The sequence below is a fragment of the Parus major genome, chromosome 2 (genome assembly GCF_001522545.3).
Source record: "Parus major isolate Abel chromosome 2, Parus_major1.1, whole genome shotgun sequence".
In the NCBI taxonomy this organism is placed as follows: domain Eukaryota; kingdom Metazoa; phylum Chordata; class Aves; order Passeriformes; family Paridae; genus Parus; species Parus major.
In genome coordinates, this window is record NC_031769.1 from 99,051,137 (window position 1) to 99,075,220 (window position 24,084).

The 24,084-nt window shown below is 41.4% G+C and overlaps 1 protein-coding gene across 4 annotated transcripts in view; it reads left to right on the plus strand.

Moving 5' to 3' along the window:
- Positions 1-22: 22 nt before the first annotated feature.
- The window catches only part of MPPE1 (metallophosphoesterase 1), a 30,490-nt gene continuing 6,428 nt past the window's right edge, over positions 23-24,084 (plus strand). For 2 of the 4 annotated variants that reach the window (XM_015617207.3, XM_015617209.3), the window contains exons 1-5: positions 18,494-19,457; positions 19,659-19,878; positions 22,336-22,713; positions 23,077-23,185; positions 23,876-23,979. In XM_015617207.3, coding sequence (XP_015472693.1) covers positions 22,439-22,713; positions 23,077-23,185; positions 23,876-23,979 — 488 coding nt within the window. In that variant the 5' untranslated portion in view covers positions 18,494-19,457; positions 19,659-19,878; positions 22,336-22,438. Of the gene's footprint in view, positions 99-10,479; positions 10,499-18,493; positions 19,458-19,658; positions 19,879-22,335; positions 22,714-23,076; positions 23,186-23,875; positions 23,980-24,084 lie in introns of those variants that run through there. The other 2 variants (XM_015617208.3, XM_019005575.2) reach the window with 2 other exon arrangements.

Below are 24,084 nucleotides of genomic sequence, written 5' to 3' on the forward strand. Positions count from 1 at the left end.
CGCGCCCCGGCAGCGCCCCGCCCAGCGCAGCGGGGCGGAGAGAGGCGGCCGCCGCGGTCAGTGGGGAAGGCGGGCTGGCTGCTGGGCGCTGACTTTAGGTGAGCCCGGGGGCGGAGGAGGGCCGGGAGAGGCGGGGGTACCGCGGAGAGCAGCGCCGGGGCCGCGCCGAGAGGGCGGGATGCGGAGGGCAGGGTGCGGGATGCGGAGGGCAGGGTGCGGGATGCGGAGGGCAGGATGCGGGATGCGGAGGGCAGGATGCGGGATGCGGAGGGCAGGATGCGGAGGGCAGGATGCGGAGGGCAGGATGCGCCGCCATGGCCGTGGCCGTGGCCCGGCCGCCCCTCATGAGATGGCGCCGGGACCGCCAGGCTGGGGCTTGGGCTGGGGCTGGGGCTGGGGCTGGGGCTGGGCGCTCCTGTTTTCCCCGGGATGAGGAGGAACAGGCGCGCTCCCAGGCCGAGCGGCCCCCGGGGGCTCCGCTGCCCCCGAATCCCCAGGGCCATCTCGCCGAACGGGGGCCCGCCTGTGGGCCTTGCCGGGGCTTCGGGGGGAAAGCTGGTGGCTGGCATCGGCCATCTCGGGAATGAAAAGGGAAAAGCGGCCTCGGGAGTGGAAGGGCAAGTTCATGTTTTAAAGTTCAGCAGCTTGTTAGTGCTTGGGAGTTCAAGTGTGTGGTAGGAAATACATAGCCCTTTTTGTTTTTCCCTTGTCTTCGTGTGCCATTTTGGGTTTGTCAAGGATGAGAAGAAGAGAATTCAGAACCCACTCTTCCAGAATCCGTATAAGCCAAATTGCCATGCCGGCAGAGCTGAGGGATTCTGGATCCGCCTCTTAGAAGGAGGGCAGCCCAGGATGAATGCATGCTTATGCAATAGAGCAGCCAGACTGTTGTGCTTAAAACACCGAGTGTTGGGAACACACACTTTTTCTGTCAGAGTGAGGTTTTTCCAAATGACTTGTTCTGATGCACACTTGGCATTGAATGGGAAAAAAGAGAGCCCAGGGACCGAGTCCATCAGCTTAGCTTTTTGAAAGAGGAATTAGGTACACAGAGTGTATGAAATTTGTTATTGTCTTTCAGCACCTGCTTTGTGGTCGAGAGTTTCGTTTTCAGGGCTAGACTAGAGATGCTTTATTGGCAAACACATTTGCATGAAGGAAATTGCATAACACCACCACTTACTCTCTTTAAGTACAAAATTAATTAATTTCCTAGAAACTAGGCTAAATTAAATTGACTTAGGTATTCTATTTAATGTAATGGACCCTAAATCTAGATCTATTTTCTTTTCTTGTTTATCTTATAGGACCCAGATGACTTTGGGATGAGAGGGACACTGTTGCCACAGGCAGTTCACAAAAAGAATAGACACTTTTTAAAATTAAACACTTGGACCTTTTCCTTCTAAAGCAAGGGACTGAACTTCGTGGATTGTAGCACAAGAATTCAACTTCATTCTTTAAATTTCTAAGCTGCACTCTGGCAGTGGATGCCACAAAGACAGCAAGGCTGTCAGTCTACTTAGTGAAATATTTTTTAGTCCCCATTTTGAATCAGAAAAAAAATAGTAACATACTCTGAGAAGGTGAATTGACTACTACACAAAGTGTAAAAGTTTGGTTGAAGTATGAAATGATGAATTTTTTTTTAATAAATCCTCACCAAATGTTTGCTAATCTTTCTGCTGACTGGTCATTCTTAGTCAATTGTTTCCTCCAAATGCATATCTGCTTCGTTCTTATGTTAGATTAGTTTTGTACTCCTACAAACATGGAGTATAATTTGAACTAGTATAGAACAGAACTGGTCTGGATTCTTCCTTAATCTGAGTTTCCTCTAGGTTTTGGAAATCTGCTGCCATAGCATGAGGCATTTCCAGGACCTTCCCTAGAGAGTTTCTGTGCAGGGCCAGATGGGTAAATATATTTCCTGATGAGATTTGTGGACTGCTGAGATGTAGACAGCTTTAATTTTGGTGAAAAAGAAAGTGTACAGTTAATCATGGCTTTGCATTCTAAGAAGCATCTCAGACCATGACAGAAGTGTTTTCTGTATTTTTCCTTGAACTACAAAATTTTAGTTGCTGAATTTACCAACAATAAAAATTCTATACCTATTACTGAAACAGGCTAGATCCTATTCTGATGTAATGCAGATGGTTTCTTCCCGTATGCCTCAGTGCCTGGAGATTTGCTGTTATTAGGCTGCCACAGGGGCATTTGGAAGGCTGTTTAAGGCATGTTTTGAAAGCAGGCAGTGTGAATTACAATGCAGTAAGCAGGATGCACAAGTATCCCCACTGAAGGTATCTACAGAAAGTTACACACAACAACACAGAGAAGTAATGTTGCAAAGAGGGGGAAGTGCTCTCCTCAATATTTTTCTCAGCAGGAGGATGTCCTCTTTCCAAGTGATGTCTGGAAAATAAGTATTTGGAGAGTAGAATTTTCCCAACCTTCTCTTCATTCTGGTGGTAGAATAGTGATAATAGGGTCACCAGAGGCTGAACTTTTGAGGCTAAAATACCTGAATGAGCCCTCTTTTTTTACAGATTCACTGCAGCTATGTGGCTTTTGCAGGTAGATTTAAAACAGAACTAGAAGGCCAGCAAAGAATACTTCTTAGAAAATCAGTGACCACAGCTAGTATTTATTATATTATATATTTATATATATTTTAAGACCTTCCAAAATACTTTGCAAAAAAATATAGCTTCCTGTAAGGCCTTTAAATGGTAATATTTCTTTTTATCATTCTCCTAGTCCATGATAACTGCTTATTTAATACTTTTCTGAATTTTTTTTCAAACCTTCCTTAGCCTAGACCTGCCCAGGCAGTGTGAACTTCCTCATGTGACCTGCTGGCTGATTTTGAATATCCATTCACCTCCGAGCTGGTTGAGGCTGCTCTCTGCCTTGCTGGATCAGACTCTTGGCTCATCTTTCCAAACTGCCAAGGTCTTTCATAACCTCTGATCTTTCATAACCCCAAACGCTAGCCAGTTCCTCTCACATGCCTTTCGTAACCTACACACACGCCACGTGTTTAATCTCGTCCACTTGGAATAGGCCCACCCTGATGAACCTGAAATACAAGTGTTTCCTGGGAGCTTTGTCTGCCTCAATCCTCCTGAGCCCCAGCCAGATATGCGAGGATGTCAGACTTCCTTCCCTGAAACAATGAATGCTCAGAGGAGGGGAAAACCTGTTCTCTCTGACCTCAGAGGAGAAAAGGGAGCCAAGTCATGGATTTCCTTCTCTCCTGGGGTGTGAAGCCCTAATTGACTGAGGTGTGGTTCAGCTGGGGGTGGCAGTCTCCTTCCCTTCCGGAACTAAGCCGCTGCACAGCGTCCATGGCGCGGCCGCACAGGGGTCCCCACTGCGGCCTGCTCGGAGCAAAAGCCAGGGTCACTCACTGGGGAAGCTGCTGCAGCTGGAATTGGTTTAATTCTGCCTCAGCAGACAGCTTGCCATTCTCTACTCTGACAGTAACCGCAGGCTGCAGTGATGCAATAAAATAGGTGCAGTTTTGCAAAGAGAGGGGGACCTCTCTGTAGCTACCCAGCTGTCGATGTGGAATCCTCAGATGCCTTCCAGTGTGGATCTTTGTCACTTCATGGGTTTGATGGGTGATCTTCTAACGGAATAAAATGGGAGGACAAGTGTATAACATATAATATAGCTTTAATAAAAACACAGGGGCAAGAAAAAAAAAGTAAGAAATCTTTGGCAATTATTAGCCTGAGTGTGAAAGAGCGTTCCCTCAGTGTGACAGCCAGAAGCTTGCTGCACTGTTATTAAAGTGCACTTCAGTGGGAATCCATGCAGATGGCTTTTTTACCCAGCATAGGATTATATTGGATTAGTCATATAAAATTGTTGTTTACCATCTCTAGTCCCTTTCCCCAGAGCTTTTATCAGGAATCTCACAAAGCATGCAGTTTGAGCCTGCCTTTCAGAGGTAGCCCAGATGAGCAGCTTTTTGCTTGTGTAAACTGCTACAATGTTGTAGTTTAATGTAATCCTCATGTTGCAGTGGGAGATTTTATACCTGATAAAAGAGGCTGTTTGGCCCAGATTTTCCTTTTGCCTACAAGAAGGGAAGTTAGATTGTAAGGAGATGTTCTTTCTTATTGCTGGACTTCCCAGAAGAGCTGTGCTGTTCCCATTTTTGCTCCATCAGAGACAATCAGGCACTGGCACCGTTTTTCATAATTCTTGCTAATCAGTCATTTATGGCACGATTCTTGATTAATGCACTGTTCTGAGTGGTGTATGAGATATTTTTTGTGTTCCCTTTCTATCATGCAAACCCATACTCTGACCATCTTTCTTCTCTATATCCAGAAGGCTCAGGAATCACTGCTTAGACACAGTCCACATTTCCCTCCTGCCACACAAACTGTTTTAAACATGCAGTGCAAGGTTCTCCCTTTAGATCTACCCTGGAGGTTAGTTATAACAAGGAAATTTTTTTTCACTTCAAGGTCTGACAGACAGCTCTGGTAAAATGGTGTCCTTAATTTTTTTCTGGAGTTTTCAGACTGGCTCTGTCATCCTGGGAGATTTTCCCTTCCAGGAGATATGGCTGCAAGAACTTTTCTGAGGTGTGAGTGCCTTTGATTCTACAGTGAGAGATGTTTATCTTCTCTGTTGGGGGTTCTATTACAAGGTAATACAGTTCCAAGCTGTTACTCTTTTCCCTAGACCACATCTGTGGATGTAAAATAAATGGTGTTTTCCCCTGGCCTTGAAGGGAGAAGCAGCAGACTGCCACATGCATGCCAGTATTGGTTTTTGATCCACTGAAAACACTGAACATTATCCACTGAAAACAGCCTAGTGTTATGACTTGATGTTTCTGTCACTGAAGGGGATACAGAACTTCTGTCAGTGTGCTGTGACAGGGATGCTTGTAGCCCAATTTGGTTTAATAAATATTGCCTCTGGTTTTATCAGCTTTAAGATTAAATTGACTTTCTTATATAGTATGAGAAAGTATTTTTTTGTTTCCCATTCTGCAAATGGTCACCTTTAATCCAATCATATCTTGGTGCTTTTCCTCTTGATATGCAAGAAATGTCCGTAAACTGATGTCTGAACTTTTGCTTTTAGCCAAAGTGGTTGTGCTGAGGCTTGGGAGAGCCAGACTGCTTCTCCCTGTTTCAGGGAAGGTTCCTGATCACAAATGGGATTATTACTCTGTCACCAAAGATCTAAACAAGATGGGGAAAGGGCCTTTTCTCCATGTTGGCCATTTTGTTCAAGGTTTTTCCATGATTTTTCAACTGGCATTTGTCTGTGAGACTGGCAGCCCCGATTGTGCCACAGGACATACCAGACAGAAGAATCACATAAGTCTTGCCATCTTCCAGCGTGAAAGGGACTCAGGAAGAAGTCACTGCTGACACAGTGGGTGGATGGAATAAAAGAGATTAATTTGGGGCAGGTAAAATTTATACATGATTTACAAAAGCATGTAGATTTTCATAGGAAAATTTTAATGCCTGGAAAATGAGATGAGGATGGTAGCTCTCTCTGGGGGTTGAAAGGATACCTAATGACCTTTAATCCATGTAGAAAAAAAGCTACACTTGGGAGTTATTGTAGGGGGTTGCATCAGGCAATCCCATGCTTATATACTTTCTGACAAATCAATGATTTTGGTGCACATGGAGCTGAAAAAGAGTGAAATGGGTCACATTCTTGCTCTTTGGCAGCAAGTAGGAGGTCCAGCACTGCTGGAATCAATGACATTTTCATTTGTGTGAGCCAGCATGAAATGTGTCTTTGTTCATACCAAACTACATTAAAACTGCAAATGCATTAAAAATGCAAGGAGAAAAGATTGTGTTCAACAAACGAGCTGCATAAGAGTGTAGGAAAATGTTTCTGCTGTCACTGTTTACAGTGGAAAGTATCTTGGTGGCATTTCCTACATTAACTGCCACTGAGACGTTTTTTTAAAAATAATGTATTGTTAGGACCTTTGGAAAACTAACATGCTTCCTAATCAAGTACACATCAGTCTTTTATCATTTGCATAAACAATGGGGTTTTTTTATGCACACATAGGCTAACATTAGCTTTTTGATTTTCAAAATCTGATGTCCAGTGCTACATACCAGCCTTGGGCCAATTTTACAAATTAATGGAGTATCTTTTTATCCATTTGGAAGAATGCACGCACATTTTGAAGTGCAGCCTCTCAAAATCAATGGTGATTTTGAAGATGTTTGATCATAATGTGCATGACTAAACCAACAAAAGCTTCAGCTGTAGCTTTTCCCAAGGGTTTCAAAATACAAGTAGGGGGGTTTTGCTGTCATTTGGATGGATCAATGCTTGTTTGACAAAATCTGCATCTTACACAAACCCTTTACAGGTCTAAGAACCTGGCTGTTGTCTGCTTCCTCTGTTTGTCTTCAATTCCCCTGCCAGGCATGGAAAAGTGGGAAAGAAGGGGACTGCATGGCTCGCTTCCTAGGTCAGAAATCAGGAATTCCTGTTTCCCTTTTAGCTCTACTGGTCTATTTCTATTTTTTGTGTTCTACTGGTAACAGTTTCTGAGTTTGAAAACACTTGGGTCTTAAAATCTCTGCATAGCTGCATTGTCAACTCCTGGGTAAGCAGGAGAGCAGCAGTATGCCCAGAACTGGTTGTTGTATTGCTAGAAGAGCTGGGGAAACTGGGTCTGCAGGTTTCACATATGGGAATCACAGAATGGGTCAGGTTGGGAGAGACCACAGTGGGTCACCTGGTCCAACCCCCCTGCTCAACCAGGGTCATCCCAGAGCACATCGCACAGGACTGTGTCCAGATGGTTTGTGAATATCTCCAGCGAGGGAACTCCACAATCTTTTTAGGAAATCTGTTCCAGTGCACAGTTACCCACACAGTAAAGTTCTTCTTCACATCCAAGTGCAACTTCCTGTGCATCAGTTTCTGCCTGTTGCCACTTGTCCTATTGCCTGGCACCACTGAGAACATCCCAGACACCCCTGCTTTAAATATTCATGCACATTGATGGGGTCCCATTTCAATCATCTCGAAGCTGAACAGGCCCAGCTCCCTCAGTCTTTCAAGTGACCCAAGACTCATGATGGGCTTGTCTTCTCTGCTGTTTCTGACCTAAGTTGTCCTCAGAGTGCTGCCTAGTGCTGCCTTTTCCATGCCTGCTCTGGTTTCTGCAGAAACACTGAATTAATCCATCTGGGCTTTTTGTTTTACTTCTACACCCACAGTATTTAAAAATCCCTGAACAACCCCAAACCAAAAGCAAACACTTGGGTACCATAGGAATGTTAAGTCCTATTGAGCCCTGCACATACTTTGCACAGTATTATTCCTTGATATTCAAGTGGTCTTGTCTTGTGTGATATAAAGTGATTATGACTACTGACATTCCCAGTATTGAGGAAATAACTGTTATCCTACTTGTACTGTCTACAGTGAGATACTGGTATGCAGGATACATTGGATTCAGCTGTGTTGATTTCTCTCCACTGCATTCTTACATTTCATCTTCTCCTTGTCACTGGAAAAAATTATTTCTGAAGTAATTTTATGAAGTTTTGCAAAGTATCAGAATCTCTATTCTATCAGAGTGTGTTTTCTTCTAAATCAATATTCATTTAAATAGTGGCCTGGAAGGGACTTTTTGTCTGCTTGCTCTGTCACTGTGTTGTGCCTATTAGGTGTACCTGTATTCAAAGTCATGCCTGATCATTCTCTGATGTGTTTATTAAAATATATAGTGAGGAAGAACTATGTGTATTTTTCTCTTTGGTATCAAGAAATTTTCCCTCTCATCCAGCTGAAGGGATGAGAGATGTCTACTCTGTTAGACAGTAACTTTGTGTTCATTCTCCTCTGGAAGACACAGCAAACAATTACTACTGTCCTTTACAATAACTAAAGACAAAGTCAGTTAAAATGATTCTGATTTCAACACCTCCTGATATGCTGTATTTTCTTCTGTATGTAATTTTTATTCCTGTTTTACAGACTCCTCAGAACCTCACCTGAGGCATTTGTGTTGGATAAACCAGAATAAAACTGAGTTACTGCATCTCAGGGTCTTGCTACTTCATCTGAAAATGGGATTTCCCTTTCCCTACAGCACCATTGCATTGCTGGCTGGTGCTATCCCTCCCAAGTTTATTTTTTCCTTGCTGCTACTGCAGCTAGTTACACCCAGCTGTCCTTTTACCAAGAAGCGACTGTGGTTGCTAATTCAATCCATGTTAGTTGCTGACTGAAGTAGCGATTCTGATGCCAGGCAATTTGGAGTCAAGGTGATTCGTCACAGGCTCCAGCAATTAGCAGCATTGGGTGTCTGCTTCTATGGAACCAATACAAGAAGTCTTCACAGGCAGGATTCCTGACAGCAGGTAACACCACAGGCAAGTCCTTCCCTCACATGGACTCTCACGTTGGTTACAGCCTCAGAGCTGGGATCTTGTGTCCATTCAGTTCAGCACAGTGAAGGCTGAGCTGAATATAGATTAGGCTTTCACCTTTCTCTGTGACCCCTGTGTGAAGTTCAGGAAGCTGACCGATGAGAGTGAAGGAGGAGAGATGCCAGGTTGTGCCCTGGAGCCAGAGGTTTGTGACACTTCCCTTAATCTGATTCCAGTTCCAGTCCCTGCTTGCAGCCTAACCTGACCTGTCTCCTGCCATGTTTTTGGTGAACTGTTGACTTACAAGTCGGCAGTGACAAGCTCCTGTCATATCCACACCCTCTTCCCAGGCACAAAAGGCTGAGAAAGCTGGGGCTGTTCAGACCTCACAGCCACCTGCCAGTATCCATGGGGCCTACAGGGAAGCCAGAGAGGGACTCTTTGTCAGGAACAGTAGTGATAGGACAAGGAATAATGAGTACAAACTGAGAGGGGAAATTTAGGCTGGATATTAGGAAGAAGTTCTTTACTGTGAGGGTGGTGAGGCACTGCAACAGGTTATCCAGGGAGGTTGTGGATGCCCCACAGTATTTAAGGCCAGGTTGGATGGAGCTCTGAGCAACCTGGTCTGGTGGCAGGTATCCCTGCACAGGTCAGCAGGTTTGGGACTAGATGATCTTCAAAGGTCCCTTTCAACCCTTAGCATTCTATGATTCTGTGATTGGTTCTATGCAAAATTTGCCAGACACTGCAATCACATGGGCTACGTGGTCAAGATGGAGAGGCAGGTGGCATCTGGCAACACTTCATACAAAAGGAAAAGAAAAAAAAAAAAGGAAAGAAGGAAATGTGATGTGCTTTAAAAAATGAGTGAGGCAAGATTTTGCACAAAAACAGGAGATGCAGAGAACAAGAGAAGACCTAGATTTGAGACCTAGTGAATGAGAGAGGAACTGCAAAGGTTTTAAACTGCCACTAACAAAGGCTTGGAAGACCAGCAGGCAATAATCACTGCTTTGGGTCAGTCTTGCTGTGTGTGATAGCTGGTCTTCCTGTGGCTGGTGAGTGTCTGCTGTTGGTATGGTATCTGCAAAGTCCAGTCCTGAGGGTGGAGTGCTTTCATCCTGCCTGTGTGCTCTGCAGCCTGGTCTCCCAAAAATACCAGAAAAAAACCCCCAAATCATGGAATCACAGACTGGTTTAGGTTGGAAGGGGCCACAGTGGGGCATCTGGTCCAACCTCCCTGCTCAAGCAGGGCGATCCCAGAGCACATGGCACAGGATTGTGTCCAGATGGTTCTTGAATATCTCCTGTGAGGAAGACTCCACATCTCTCTGGGTAACCTGTTCCAGTGCACGGTCACCCCACAGTAAAGAAGTTCTTCCTCATACCCAGCTGGAACTTCATGCAGGTCAGTTTGTGCCCATTGCCTCAGCACCACCAACGCTATGGCCACAGCCCCTGGTCCTGGGGGGGCAGCAGCATTGCCAGGCAGGCTGCTATCTCCTGCCAGGGGGAGGATGTGTCACTGGCACATCCTGTACCTGCTGTCATGGGGGGAGATGCAGAACCTGCTTCTGCAGAGATCCCTCACTTGGCGTGTGTCGGTGTATCCGTGCAATCTGCGGCCGGCAGAGTTCTCAATCCCCCCCGGTCGGTGCCTGCTAGTCACAGGAAGTCACAGAATATGCTGAGATGGAAGGGACACAGCAGGATCATCGAGTCCCACTCCTGGCCCTGCGCAGGACACCCTGAGAACCACACGCACCAGCTGAACCTGCCAAGGCCACTAATGACAATTTAAAAGGGCGTTTACTCGCCGGCTGCGGAGGCGGAGGCTCGGGGCCGCGGCTGCAGCCGCTGCCGGAGCACGCAGGTCAGCCCGGGGGAGGGAGAAGCCGCGCTCCCGGGCCGCAGGCATGGCGGCACTGCCTCCGGAGCGCGCCGCGGTCGCTCCGCTGTGACGTCACTGCTCGCGGCCTATCCCGGGGCCGATCGGGCCGGTCCCGGCGGCCTATCCCGGCCTATCCCGGTTTGTCCCGCCCGCTTCCCCGGCGCTCGCCATGGCCCTGCCCGTCGTACACAGGTGCCTCCAAGTGAGTGCGGCCCCGGCTCCCGGGAGCCCCGGCCCGAGAGTGCCCGGGAGGCCTTGGGAGGCTCGGCTGGGCCGGGTTTGCCCTTCGGTACCGAGCTCAGCGTAACGCGGGGCTCGGTGCTGGGCCAGGGCTTCGGATGTACTTAATACCTTGTAGGATAAGGCAAGATAGTTTATATATATATATATAAACTATATATTTATAAATATAATATATATAAATATATAAACTATATTTTTTAATATATATAAAAATATAAAAGATAATATATATAATATATATATATATAAAATATAATATATATAAATATAAAATATAATATATATAATATGTTGCTATAATCTATATTTTACATATATACGTTATAGAATATATACTTTATACTACTATATATTATATATATTATATATATTATATATATTATATATATTATAGTATATATTATATTGTTATATTATAATATGTACAAGAAATATATATATAACTATATATAAAAATATATTTGTATATATATAAATAGTTTGATATATGTCCATACATATCTATACACATACACGCACATGCATGCACTTATATACGATATATATATATACACATCCACTGTATGGTTATATATGCTACATCTAAAACTATAGGTATATAGTTTTAGGTATTATATATATCATATACTGCCTTGTATATGGCTTTATATATTATATGTACAAAATATATATAGCTATATATTGCCTTATGTTACTGTACTATACAATATATATTTATATTTTTATGTATCTTATATATGTGTGTGTGTGTGTGTATATATATATGTCTGCATACTGCTGGGCAAGGTCCAGCAAGCATGCATGCAGGAAGTTCAGCCAGTGTGGCTGTCTTTCTGTCTCTGGTGAGTTTAAATAAAAAATAAACACCACCTTAGTTGGAGAGCTGATGTTTGTAGTTTAGGAGTATAACTTGGATGCTTTGTCCCTCTGTCAATTACTTAAAATGCAAAACGTTCTGTAATGAATTATGAAGTTATATTAAACACCTTTAACAGATATCTGTAAAGAAGCTTTGTTGTGGTCAAGCATTCATACATTTGAAGCCAGTTGTTTCTCCTGCCATTTTCCTTTTAGATGCTTCTATGGTTTAGGAAAAATGTGAAAAAAACACCACATTTTGGGAGATGATTTTAATATGAAGCATTATCAGCTTAATTAATGTTTGATTTTAAAGCATTCCTTGATTTTTCATTTTCCAATTCTCTTCCTTTTCAGCTCACTGATGAAAATGAGCAGTTAGTCAAGAAGGTGAAAAAACTACATATAAAAAATAAGGAGCTAGAAAAGAATCTGGGTCAGATCCAAGAACAACTGCATCTGCAGCAGTTAAAGCATGTCTGTGGCACAAGCAGAGAGTAAGAATTGTCAAACATTTCTCTTTTACATCAGAACAAGTGCAGCATTTCAAGACTTTTTTTTCCATGTCCTTAAGAAGAGCTAGGCATTATCTTGTCTGTATATTTTAAGGAGTCATGGGTGAACAGGATGGTGGGGTGGAAAATGCTGGCAGCCTGTAAACAACAAAGGGTGTCTGGGGCATCTTGTACAAAATTTATTGTAGTGAAAGAAACAGTTTTAATATCAAAAAGTTAGACTGCTGCTTAGCCAATATGCTCTGTCAAACTGTGAGGGCTTTCACACTATTTTTCCACCAAAAAGTAGTAAGATAAAGATAAGTTGAGTAGCATCAATGCTGCTTAAAAGATTTAGAACCTAAGGACCTGAAAAACTGAAGTGCTGGTGTTTTGGAGAGTGTCCTGCCAGGATTTACATATCGGTTCAAAAAAATCTTCCAAGGCTTAAGTTTTGGTGTGTTTATGATCCTGCCTGGAAACATCTACCATAAAATCAAACTGAAAAGTTACTTGGCCTTTTTCAGCTGCTTTGTTTAATCTAATTAAATTTATGAAATATGATTTTATGAAACTGTTGTGTTTGTTTCAATTAAGTGTTCAAGTTCAGACAGAAACCCCTTTATGGCATAAGGGTGGAAACAGCAAGGATCTGGTTCTAGAGAGTGACAGTGTCAGGTGAGTTCTTGAAAGCTGCTTCTTCACAGAATTATTCTTCTCTGTAGCATAGAAGATGTTCATGGTTAAGTCAGTTGATTTTTTTTTTAAGCTGTTATGCAAGTGGCTTTCAGCCTTTGAAACAATGGGGAATCATTCACATTTTAAAAATAACTACAGAATCTTGGCTTGAACTTGAAAATAGCACCGAGCAAAGAATGAAATGGATTTCTTTCTCAAGTAGTTTATTGAGAAAAATTCAATGACCTAGGAACCTCCTTCGTGTGTCTGTGCACACATATGAACTTTTTTGTAGATTTTTTAACATAGAATTTTGTGGTTTCATCTTCTATTTTGTAGAACCTTTCTTAGCTCATTTTATATTGCCCAGTGTTATGTGCATATTAAGTTTATAGGCTGGTACTGTTTTTGGAATAAGCTAGGGAAGCAGTTCTACTTTTCAGTCTAGTAATTTTAGAGTTGAGCCACTCCTTACTGTAGTTTGCCAATAAGTGATAGAATTAAACTCTGTTAACTCCTTTTGTGGTGCAAAAGCTACAGTTTTGTCTTTAAGAAAAAATATAATGAAACATTTTAACAATTAGGCAAGCTATGTGAAATATTGCTTCATCCCTCTATCACTTGATTGTAAAATTGTAAAATTTTAGGCTGTTCATCCCTTCAAAGGCTGTTTTTTGTCCACTTACATAAATGTGGATCTTACACAGACCTCTGTTGTTGCTCTTTGGCCAAGTGCTCTGTTTTTAGTGTTTCCTTTAGGTGGCTGTAGAAGACCCATCTTGTTTTTTTTTTTAAATATCTTTACAGTGTGCTGGACTCTGCAAGCTATGCAACTACATAGGAAGGCTGGGTGACTGGCTCTGGGCTCAAACTGAGTTCCTAGTTAGGTTAGCTCATGTTGAAGAAGTCCAAGTTAGTCTTTCAATTGAGTGCTGTACCTGCCTTGTGTTAGATTGCACATAGATAACCTGACCTAGTTTTTATTTCTAGCATCTGTTTGCGTGTTCTTTCACAAAGCTGTGCTGTGCTGCAGTATTGCTCATCCTGCTTGTGGTGTGCAGTTATGACTTATTATGAATGGCAGCTCTTATTGTGATTCCTTAAAAAAAATAGGAAAAATGTCTGCTCATGTCCATTAGTGAAATTGTGGGTCTCGTGCATGTTGGCTGAATGCTATGAAATATGGTAGGAAATTAGTACAGCAGAACTTGATGCAAAATAACATCAGGGGGAAAGTTAACAGCCCCAATCTGTTTATTTGACATTTATTTTACCCACTCATTTTCACATAGATTCCATTCACTCATATCCTCACACCTACACACTTGGAAGCAATGAGATGTTTTGTGCAACACATAGAGGGGGGAACTGCCTCATGTGTCCTCATCATATCTTCTTATTGGTGCTTTTAAACTTTTAAAAATCCTTTAGGAGTGTCATTTTGCTATTCCTGTTGTGCCAGTGGGGAGAGAAATGATGTATGTGACATGCTGCAAAGTCACTGCCAGCCTCCTGTTACTGCTCTCTTCCCTCAAAGAGTGATTTGCACTGAGGTTTAATCAGAGTGTGGCCTTGTGTGCTGGACAAAAACAACAGGGTCCTCAGTCTGGCTGAGTAAAAAGGATTCTTTGCCATCCATACAGACCATTCTTTTAACTTGCTTTGCCGTTATTTTCTGGTGCTTTCTCCTTCTGTTGTTGGCAGTCACATTTCATTCACTGCCATCTTGAATATTTCTTCTACAAGTCTCTGCAGCACAGCTACAGCCCAAGCGATCTCTGTGGGGCATCTCTAATACTTTTACCATAAATGATGCCACATTTTGTTGTCTTTCATGTTTTACAGCAATTTATGCATTTCTTCTGTTTTAGACTACTTCAGATGTTTAATGAGCTACAGAAACGTTATGTTAAAGAAACCAAAATAAACAAGGAGCAAAGTGAAGCAATTAAAAATCTCACTGTAAGTAGAATTTTTAGGAGCTGGTATCAAACAGACAAACATAAGCTTTTAGGGAGACTGAAGAATAATTCTTACATTTGTGAAATGAGACCATACTTTTTATACTTAATTTTCCATGACAGGGATAATGGAGGGTAGCCTGTAGTTGTCTTTAAAAGTGAACTTCATCACTGGTGTGTCTGTAGCAGAAAGCTGTCTCCTTACCTTGCTTTTTTCTTTACTCATCCACCTTCCCCCCTTTCCAATTGTATATGCACCTTTTGCACCAGCCCTGGTGTTTTTCTGCATGTGTCATGAGCTGATTTTTCTCAGCAATTCAGCAGAAGGCAAACCAAATGAAAACAAAGAATCTTCTTCTGGATAGCAAGGTCTGTGGCCCTGCTGTGCAGAGGCTGGTATCATAAATGGAGTGAAGGTAGGGTTGTGTGGCCAGAAGCAGAAGTTTCAAGAGGCTGTTGCCTCTTCAGGCATGGATCGAGCATTGCAGCTGACCAGTTTAATTTCCTCATTTGTGCTTTTTTTTTCTCCTTTCAGACCTTTTTGGGTGAATGTAGTTTTTAAATCAGCCGTTGAAAGCTCTAGGTTTGCATTTGGAATATGTTTCCAGTTGAACTGTGTTTTTTCTATGCATTTAAAAAAAATTGTCTCAACAGATTAAAATTAATGAGCTAGAGCGTAATCTTCAAGAGCAGAAGCAAAAAATTGAGAAACTGGAACGTAAAAAGGTTTCTTGGAAAACTAGTGCTGTTTCTGGAAAACGAAGTCAAACCCCAGAGGGAGGAGTAACTTCTCACAGGGACATTTCTGCAAAGGAGGAGTCCTGTTGCAGTAGATATTTAGGTAATGGTACAGGTAATTCTGATCATGTTCCTTCCAGTACATCCAGCAGAGAGAATGTATTTAATTTCTGATCTAGAGGCCACTCCAGGCTATTTCTTCAACCAGCAGTATCTAAAATGTTGGGTTTTTTTTATTTTTAAAAACCTTGTAATGTAAAAATGGCATTTTGTAGTCTAGGATTCCACCTTGCATTTGTTTGTGATAAAATGTTTGCTGTTTTCTCTTTTTCTGAAACTGTTCCATTGTTGTAATCCGAGGTGGGAGTCCGTGGCTGTATTTAGTGCTGGTAGTTATTCCAGTGAGATGTATCTGTGCAGATCTCTTAGTAATAATGTTTGCTGCACCAGTCTTTGGTTTTCAGACACTGAGATACAGAATAACCTGGTTTTAGCCTTAAAACATTGGACAAGCCTGGACAGTGCTGGTTTCAGTGCATTCTTCCTCACATAACTAAATTCAGAATTTAAGGTGTGATCTTCCACTTCAAAGCATAGAAAAGAGATGGATGAGATCATATAATGTAGGCATAATTTTCAGGAAATGTGCTATCAGCAAGGGCTGATGTGACCCTCTCATAAGCCAGAAAAAGGCAATAAAGGCATGTGATGTGTGTTTTGTGGATTGTAAAGTAAAATAATCCCACATTCTAAGAATCTGGCAGATTCAGATTGTCCAACTGGCAGATGCTGCTATCATTCCTAGTACCTGGGAATGTGCTGGGCCAGTTTTTAAGATTAAATCACTGTATGAAAAAGGTACTTTAAGAAGCTGAACTATAATTTTCTAATATCACAAAAGCTAGGCAGCTTTTTAGCTGTAATATGATTCATATGAGGGGGAGGTTGACTGTAATGGTTGAACTCTAAATTTTTTCATTTGAATATAGAGCTATTGTTGAAGGAGATTAAAAAGCTGAAGAAAGAAAATGGAAAGTTGTCTGCAGAAAAGAGAGCACTAAAAAATGAATTAGCTGGATTAGACAAGGTAATTTATTTTAAGACAAGCTTAACAGTAGGTGATTTTTGAAAAACTTTTTTGCCTGAGCTGAAACTTCTTTAGGCTGAACATATGTTGTTATCAAAAAATACATAATACATAAAATACATAAAAAAACAGTGTATAGCATTCTGAGAGATGGAAATGAAAGACTTCTTTAAGCATTCATGTCCTAAAGGGCTGCTCAGCTAAGGAAGACTATTTTCTCTCTTGAACTTCAACATGTCAAAGTTATGCCTTTGACAGAACTACAAGTTTAGGGAGGGCAGAGGCTTTGAATTTTTTGTTAGATCTATAGGTGTAAAAAGTGAAAATCTGAACATTTGGTAATTCTTAAAGTTATATAACAAGATGATGAGATCTTGCCTAACTGTAGAAGATACAGTTGAATGTACTGACATAAGATTTTATTTTCAGCAACAAAGTGTTTAAAGTGATTTTTGCTTGTTCCTTGTCTTTTTCTTTTTCTTTTTTTTTTTTCTTTTAAGAATCTCTTTTCTTACCTTACAGTCATTTCTCCCAAACCAAATAACATTTTGGTATTAATTGCAGGGTAACAGTAAAAGAGGGTGATAGTTCATTGGATGTGTAATTTGTAACATTAAGCCAGTGTGAGATCCCTGTGTTTGGGAATCAGGGACAGTGTGTGGCTGAGAGCTTCGACTTGTAGGAGAGAGATACATAAACCTGAGATTGCAGCTCTTTATCAGTGTTCCCTTTTTAAGGTAGTTTTAAGTCACTGTATGTTGTATGTATGTAGCTGTGCATTTAAAAAATGCTGGAAGAATAGGGAGGAGAATATCAAATATAGATGATTATAGTGAGATACATTGTTATTTTGGTAGCTAGAACATTCAAGGATTGGTGAAACGAAGTCTGGGTGGTTATACTCTTCTGTCCATATATTTCCCAACAATTTCTGATTTCACTTACAAAGGATCAGGATGTGACATTTTTCCCTTGTCATATTGGACTGTCATTTTGTAGCTGTGTGGTAAATCCATATTTTTGCCTTTTTAAAATTCATTCTTCCTATTATTAGTCTGTATTCCATCCTCTAACATAACTTGAACACTGCTTGTGTGTTCAGAGAAGAAATTATTAAATTATTACCTAAGGTTGTAGTTGATTACTGTATCTGGCCACAGCTGTGTTTGCATAACTCAGCCATACACTGACAAAAATATAGAAAGTGACTTGGAACTCGGGAATAACTGAACTGCTGACTAGCTTTTACTGTCAAGAAAAAAAACTTAAGATGAATATTTCTGGGTTTTTCTAGGATTTTTTTGAAGAGGTGGAAGATTTAAAACATGCTGTACAGGAATCTGTGAAACTGAACAATGAGTATGAAAAGTGCTTGAAACAAATAAGTGTAATATATGGACTTCCTTTTACAGCACATTTGTAACTGCTGGGTAATTTAATGCCAGGTAGATTTTCCACATTTTTTATACTTGCTGCAACATTTAAACTTACCATTGCTTAAGTGGTACCACAGTTTGATAATATAGATTCAGTAATGTGATCTCAATATAACAAGTGCTTGGAAATGTTGTATTTTGTGACCTTGATTTTTTTGTTTGTTTGTTTATATGTTTTTAAATAAACTGTGATCTGCATAACTTCAACTAAGGTTGAAATCCATCTCTTTTACACTTGCAGAATATACTTTGGTTGTGAGTGTTTATGCAAATACAATAAAATTGTTTTATTTTGCAGAATTTCCCAATTTATCCTTTTCTGTAAGCTACATGAAATCAAATTGTCTGTGTAGATTTATCAGTCTGTATAAATTTCAGCCCTAAGGATGTGCTAATGCAAACAGAGATTAATTCTATTATTAAATTATTGCAGAGGGGTTTCTTAAAAGAAAAATGTTAAATCTCTGCTTGGATTTTTTCTTTAATCCAAATAATAAGTGAAAATTTTTTGATGAAGGAAGGATTTAGTGTTCAGAATTGGAAAGTGCATTCAGAGCATTTTGCATCATCAAAAGACAAATTCATCAGAAGCTCTTTATTGATTCAAGAGTGAGGTACTCGAAGAACTCTGGTATTTGAAGAGCTGAAAAGGAAAGTGGGAGTGCAGAAAGTCAGTCCACAAGGCAGAAATGTCCTGTTGCTTCAGGGAAGGCGAGCTGGGAATGAAAAGAGAAACTCCCAGTTACAAGTGTAGCTTGCAGAACCTTGTGAGATTTGAATCTGAACTTATTTGTAAGGACATTCCATGAAAGATTAACATAGTTACATTACAGAAGTATAATTTTCTGAAAGGTGTAAATCTACCTTTGTGACATTGTAATGGGAGAGTTTGTATTGTAACCCAATACAGCTTCTTTAGCACTATAAAAATACATGGACACTCTTGAGGGATGGGACTAGGAGTAGAATTAAGACTCTTGTGTCCCACTTGGTTTGTTAGGACAGTTTTATGCAGCTGTAATTTAACAAAGAAATTTGCCTCAAAGCATGTGCGGTGTTCAGAGTTGCATATTCAGTAAGTGATAGGGAAAGCTCCAGAACTCCTTGTGCCTGCTCTGGCTATAGATCACTGCGTTCCCTTGTTTCATGGCTGGCTTGTAAATTAAAAACTGGATAATGTTCTGAACAAGAGATAGAAAAGGGAAACGGAAGAGGAGCGATGCAGGTCTGCATTGCCAATAAACGTGATGGAAGAAAATAAGGAGGGTATCACGTATAAGAGAAAATTTTAAGTGCAAAAATATTTGTAACATTTGTTAATAAGTAAAATAAACATGAGTGCTGGAGAAGGAAGCAGTGCCAGTCACTGGAGCTTTTCTCCCCAGTGTTGTGGTGTAAAGTTACACTTCCAGTTACACTTTGGTCCCGTTGTTAAATGATTCAGTAATTGTCCTTGTCCACTTACTGATTTTTAAATGTCGTGCAGAACAAGAAATAGTGAGGAATCCTTTGATCTTTCCTCATAACCAAGGTCTCCCAGCTCTGGTGAAGGAATCTACTCTAGTGAGAATAATGAGCCGTGTGAGTGGGAGCGGCAGCAACGCTCTGTGCAGCGACGTGCGGAGCCACAGCTCCAGCCAGCAGCGGCTGAGCAGCCCCAGCGGAGGTGGGATGGACTGGGATGGGATGGACGGGGATGGGATAGCAGCAGCCATGGGCTGGCAGGTGGCAGAGCGAGGTGGGCAGGGATTTCTCTCAGCCAGTAGTAGGAGCTGTTTTTCAGCTTGATCTGCATCGCTGACTTTCTATGAGGTTGGGTTGGGTTTTTTTTTTTTTTTCTTATTTCCCTTTCCGCTTTTCCTTTCAGTATGAGGAATGCTGGCGGTGTAGGGTGCAGATGGAGCATCGCTGGCAACTTCCGTGTTTGCAGCACAACTCCCCAAATAGTAACATTTAGCAGCAGAAACGCCGGAGGAATGCATGTGGAAGTGACAGGCTCTGTGGCATTGATTGTGTCTGTTGCTGCTTGTGACTTTTGAAAATGGAAGTTTTGCCTTGAAGATATTTTTATTTTCTACTGATTGCAGGTTTGGTTTGTTGGTAGTGGTTTTTTTGTTGTTGTTGTGGGTTTTTTTTGTTTTTTTTTTTTTTTTTTTAAACTTGGCAGTATCAGATTGCTCTTGAAGATGTGTTTTTCATTCATTTATTTATTTATTTTCTGGACATGGCTAATTCAAGTTAAATAACTTTCTGGCATTTTTTGTTCAAATGAATACTATTTTTGTTGGAAGAGGGAACTGTCTCAGACTACCAAAGTCTAAATCCAAATAAGTACTATTTCCTAATTTGCAGGATAAAACCATAAAAATACATTTGTAGATAATATTCTTTGGATAAGAATTTGCCTGTCTTTTTGTCCTTGTTGCTGTACTAGTTAGCAGACACCTCTGCTTTGATCTTGCCTCCTTGTGAGATGTACAAGCAAGGTGTTATTCTTTTTGCTAGTTAAAGTGCAGGTGAGATGTGTATTAAACAGGTTAATCAGTCTATATGTGTAGTTCCACATGTTGCGTAATTGTGACATTTGGCCAGTGACTTTTTCCTGCTAAACCAAGGTTAGGTAGAACTGAATCCAATGCAATTAAGTATTAATCATGCTACTGTTTGATAATGCATATTAGAAATGTTTCATGGTGCAGCTAATGGTTCTTTGTCTCAAATAAATACTCTGTAGTGCTGATATAGGAAGCTTGTGTTTGAAAGTAAGTGGCTATTATCGAATAGGGGTTTTGGTTGGAAACATAATAGAATTATCATGTATCAGCATTCACTTTCCATGAAACATAAATCAAATGGGCTAGTTCATAGGACAGAGAAGCAATTTAACTTTGTTTTGTGTTCTGCATATAACTGAGGCCAGGATTTTAGAAACAATCCAGTAATTTTGTGTGGTTTTGTAATTTTCTCCCAATTTTCCTGGTATTTGGAGTATAAATTTTCAAAGGTACCAAATATTCACAGCTATAGTCAGATTTAGCTAATTCAGACTTGGTCTGCTAATCACTGAATACTGTGTTCTGTAATTGCTCACATCCTGGATATTAATCCTAAATTAGAATTTTTCTGTTGTAGAAAGCAGAATTGCAGTCCCGTTGTTGGGTGGGGGCGGCACATATCGTGGATTTCTCTGGAAGTTGTTCCTGAGCCTGTGAAGCAGCATCTCTCTAGGTCCCCTGGAGTCCCTTTACTGTAACCATGCTACAGTGTTTACCTTTCAGGAGCCAGGCTTTCAAACCTGCAGTGCCCTTTGGACTGAGACCCTGAGAGGCTGGACCTGGAGAGTGAGGGATTTCATTGGAGTGTAAGGGCAGTGGTCCCCTGTTCTCTCAGCTCGGATACTTTCTTGTGGGCACTTACCATGAAGAAGTGCTTCTTCCAAGGGCTGTGGAAAAACAGAAAAAAATACTGAGTTTCAAAAGGGGTGAAGTCCTGTTTAGGTTACAAGGTATCCAAGGCAGCAGAAAGCAGTAAATACAGTTACCTCACCAATTGGGGCTCAGTTACTGTTTCTCTACAGTGCAGTGAAGTTTATTTTTTCTGAGGCTAGGTGTTTCTCGTTTTCCTCTTGTCAGAAATGAAGCTGCATAAGTTAATTACCTTTGTATCTATGCCCGTGTCCCTGGAAACCTCCTGTAAACTTATTCTGGATAGTGAATTGCCCATGGTTTTTGGAGATTACAACAAACCACATTAAAGGTGGCAATGCTATTGATTTGGTGTAGTCATGGTCTCTACTTGTGCTGGAAAATATCCTCTGGGACTTGTTTAGCCTGGAGAAAAGAAAGCTGAGGGGAGACCTTATTGCTCTCTACAAGTACTTGGGATTAGGCTGTAGCCAGGGGGGTGTTGGTCTATTCTCCCAAAAATAAATGATGAGACAAGAGAAAGTGGCCACAAATTTGTCAGTGGAGGTTTAGATTGGATGCTAGGAAAAACTGCTTCAGTGGAGGAGTTGTCCTGTATTGGAAAAGGCTGCCCAGGGAAGTGGAGGAGTCACAATCCCTGCAGGTATTTAAAAGATGTATGGATGTGGCACCTAGGTGACATGGTTTAATGGTGGACTTGGCAGTGTGATAGGGTTAAAGCCTGGACTCAGTCTTGGGGTTCTTTTCCAACCTCAGTGATTCTGTATGGATCCTAATGGATTTTCTTTTTTCTTTGTTGCAGTTGCTGCTCAATCAAGCTCTGTCTTTATCTACCTTTGACCCCCACTCATAGTGTTTTCGCTGCAAAGTTCTAAAAAAGCATCATGCACCAAGTTCCTGGCTGGTTGTAATCTGCTTTCCTTGGTGCTGGTGGGAGTGAGTGCAGTTCTGTGCTCAGCTGGCCGTCTGTGTGCCTGGAGGAGAACTTCACACTTTAAGTCAATTTCATATTCCCAAGCCTTTCAGGGTGACAAGAAGCTAACACTGTAGGCCTTGCATGGTGGCCTTCCACAGGGAATGCTGACTTAATGAATATTTTATTTCTTATTTTCTCCACAGAGATTTTGTAATGACAAAAAGCCCAGCGTGATCCTTTGAGTAGCCCAAGCTGATTCCATCCAAGAGAGGAGGACTTGAGCCATTGTCTTATGCTGGTACTGCAATGCTGGGTTCTAGCTCAACTACTGTGAAGAATCTACCTCTGAAGAGGAGGCTCTGTTTTCTGCTGAAACTTGTGTGCTTTGTCAGCTCAGTGTTAATATTTTGTGAATTTTTAATTTACTATGTGGTAATATTTCAATGCCGATGGCCAGATGTAAAAGGTGCAGCTCACAGGAGTGAAAAAGAGACTTCAGCTTCAGTCCTAAAGGCCATAATTTTAGCTGATACACACCTACTTGGTGAAATCAGAGGACATTGGCTGGACAAGCTAAGAAGGTAATTATTTTTTTTCAATAATCTCTACTCAGTTTTTAGAGTTTTTAGTAGTAGGTAATGGGACAATAATTCATTGTTCTATTAAACAGCAATTCATTAGATTTGTAAGGAAAAAATAAGCTGATATTACTTCTTGCATGTCTTGCTCCTGATTGTATCATGGTGGAATTACCCACCAGGTAAGATGCACCTGTTGTCCTTAGCCCTGATTTCTAAGTGTTTAATTTGAATTTCATAATATATTTTCATAATCCAGTGTCTAAGAGCCAGTTTCCCACTCTCATTTCCAGGCTGTGTCTGTGTATTCAGAGCTGAGGATCCAGAGGTAAGGCAGTGGTAATGGGTTCTGTATTTTCCTTGCAGGGAATGGCAAATGGAGAGATCTTTCCAAACTGCCTTATGGTTACTGCAGCCAGATATTGTTTTTATTCTGGGAGATGTTTTTGATGAAGGAAAATGGAGCTCACCTCAGGTATGTCATCATCAGCTCTCTTACTTGAAAAAATTAGGATTTCTTGAAGGAATTGCAAGCAGATTAGGTGTGAAAGGCTTTAATACTGCTACAGTTGTCCTCTTGGTAGAAGTTTCTAGGTTTTCAGATAAGAGTTGAAATGTTGTGATTCTCCTTCATTTTGGAAGTACCTTGACAGTTTTGCCCTCATATAAAACTCGCAAAATTTTATATTTATTTTGTAATATAAAATTGTAATTTTATATTACAAAATATAAGCATCTGAGTTTGTGCTTCTGTTCACTTGTGATGGGCTGACCCTGGCTGGGTGCCTAGTGACCAACAAAGCTGCCCTATCACTTCCCTTCTCAGCTGGGGAGAGAAAATACAAAAGATCGGTCTCCTTTACTGACCTTGGTGTCTGCAGGGCTCTTCCTGTCACAAATTCTCACTCCTCTCTCTGGCTGCAGTTGCAGTTTCCTTTTCTGCCACCTTCCTAATTCTGTTATCCCAGAGGCACTATCAGCCTTGGCCAGCGGCAGGTCCATCTTGGAGCTGGCTGGCATTAGCTCTGTAGGATACAGGGGAGGCTCCCACAGAAACCACCCCTGCAGCCCCTCCCAGTACCAAAACCTTGCCATGCAAACCCACTACCAAACCTTTGATGCTGTGGAACAGCACTAATTCATTTTTCTGGTTTTTTTCCTGCAGGCCTGGGCAGATGATGTCAGGAGGTTTCGGAAAATGTTCAGGCATTCAGTTTATACGGAGCTGGTGGTCATCGCTGGCAATCATGACATCGGATTTCATTACGAGTAAGTCTTGTCAGTGACAGGAGTACACAATGCCAAGATTGAAGTGTCAGCATGCCCACAGGAACTGGTGCTGGGTCTGAGGGACCTGTTTTGTGGTTATATAGA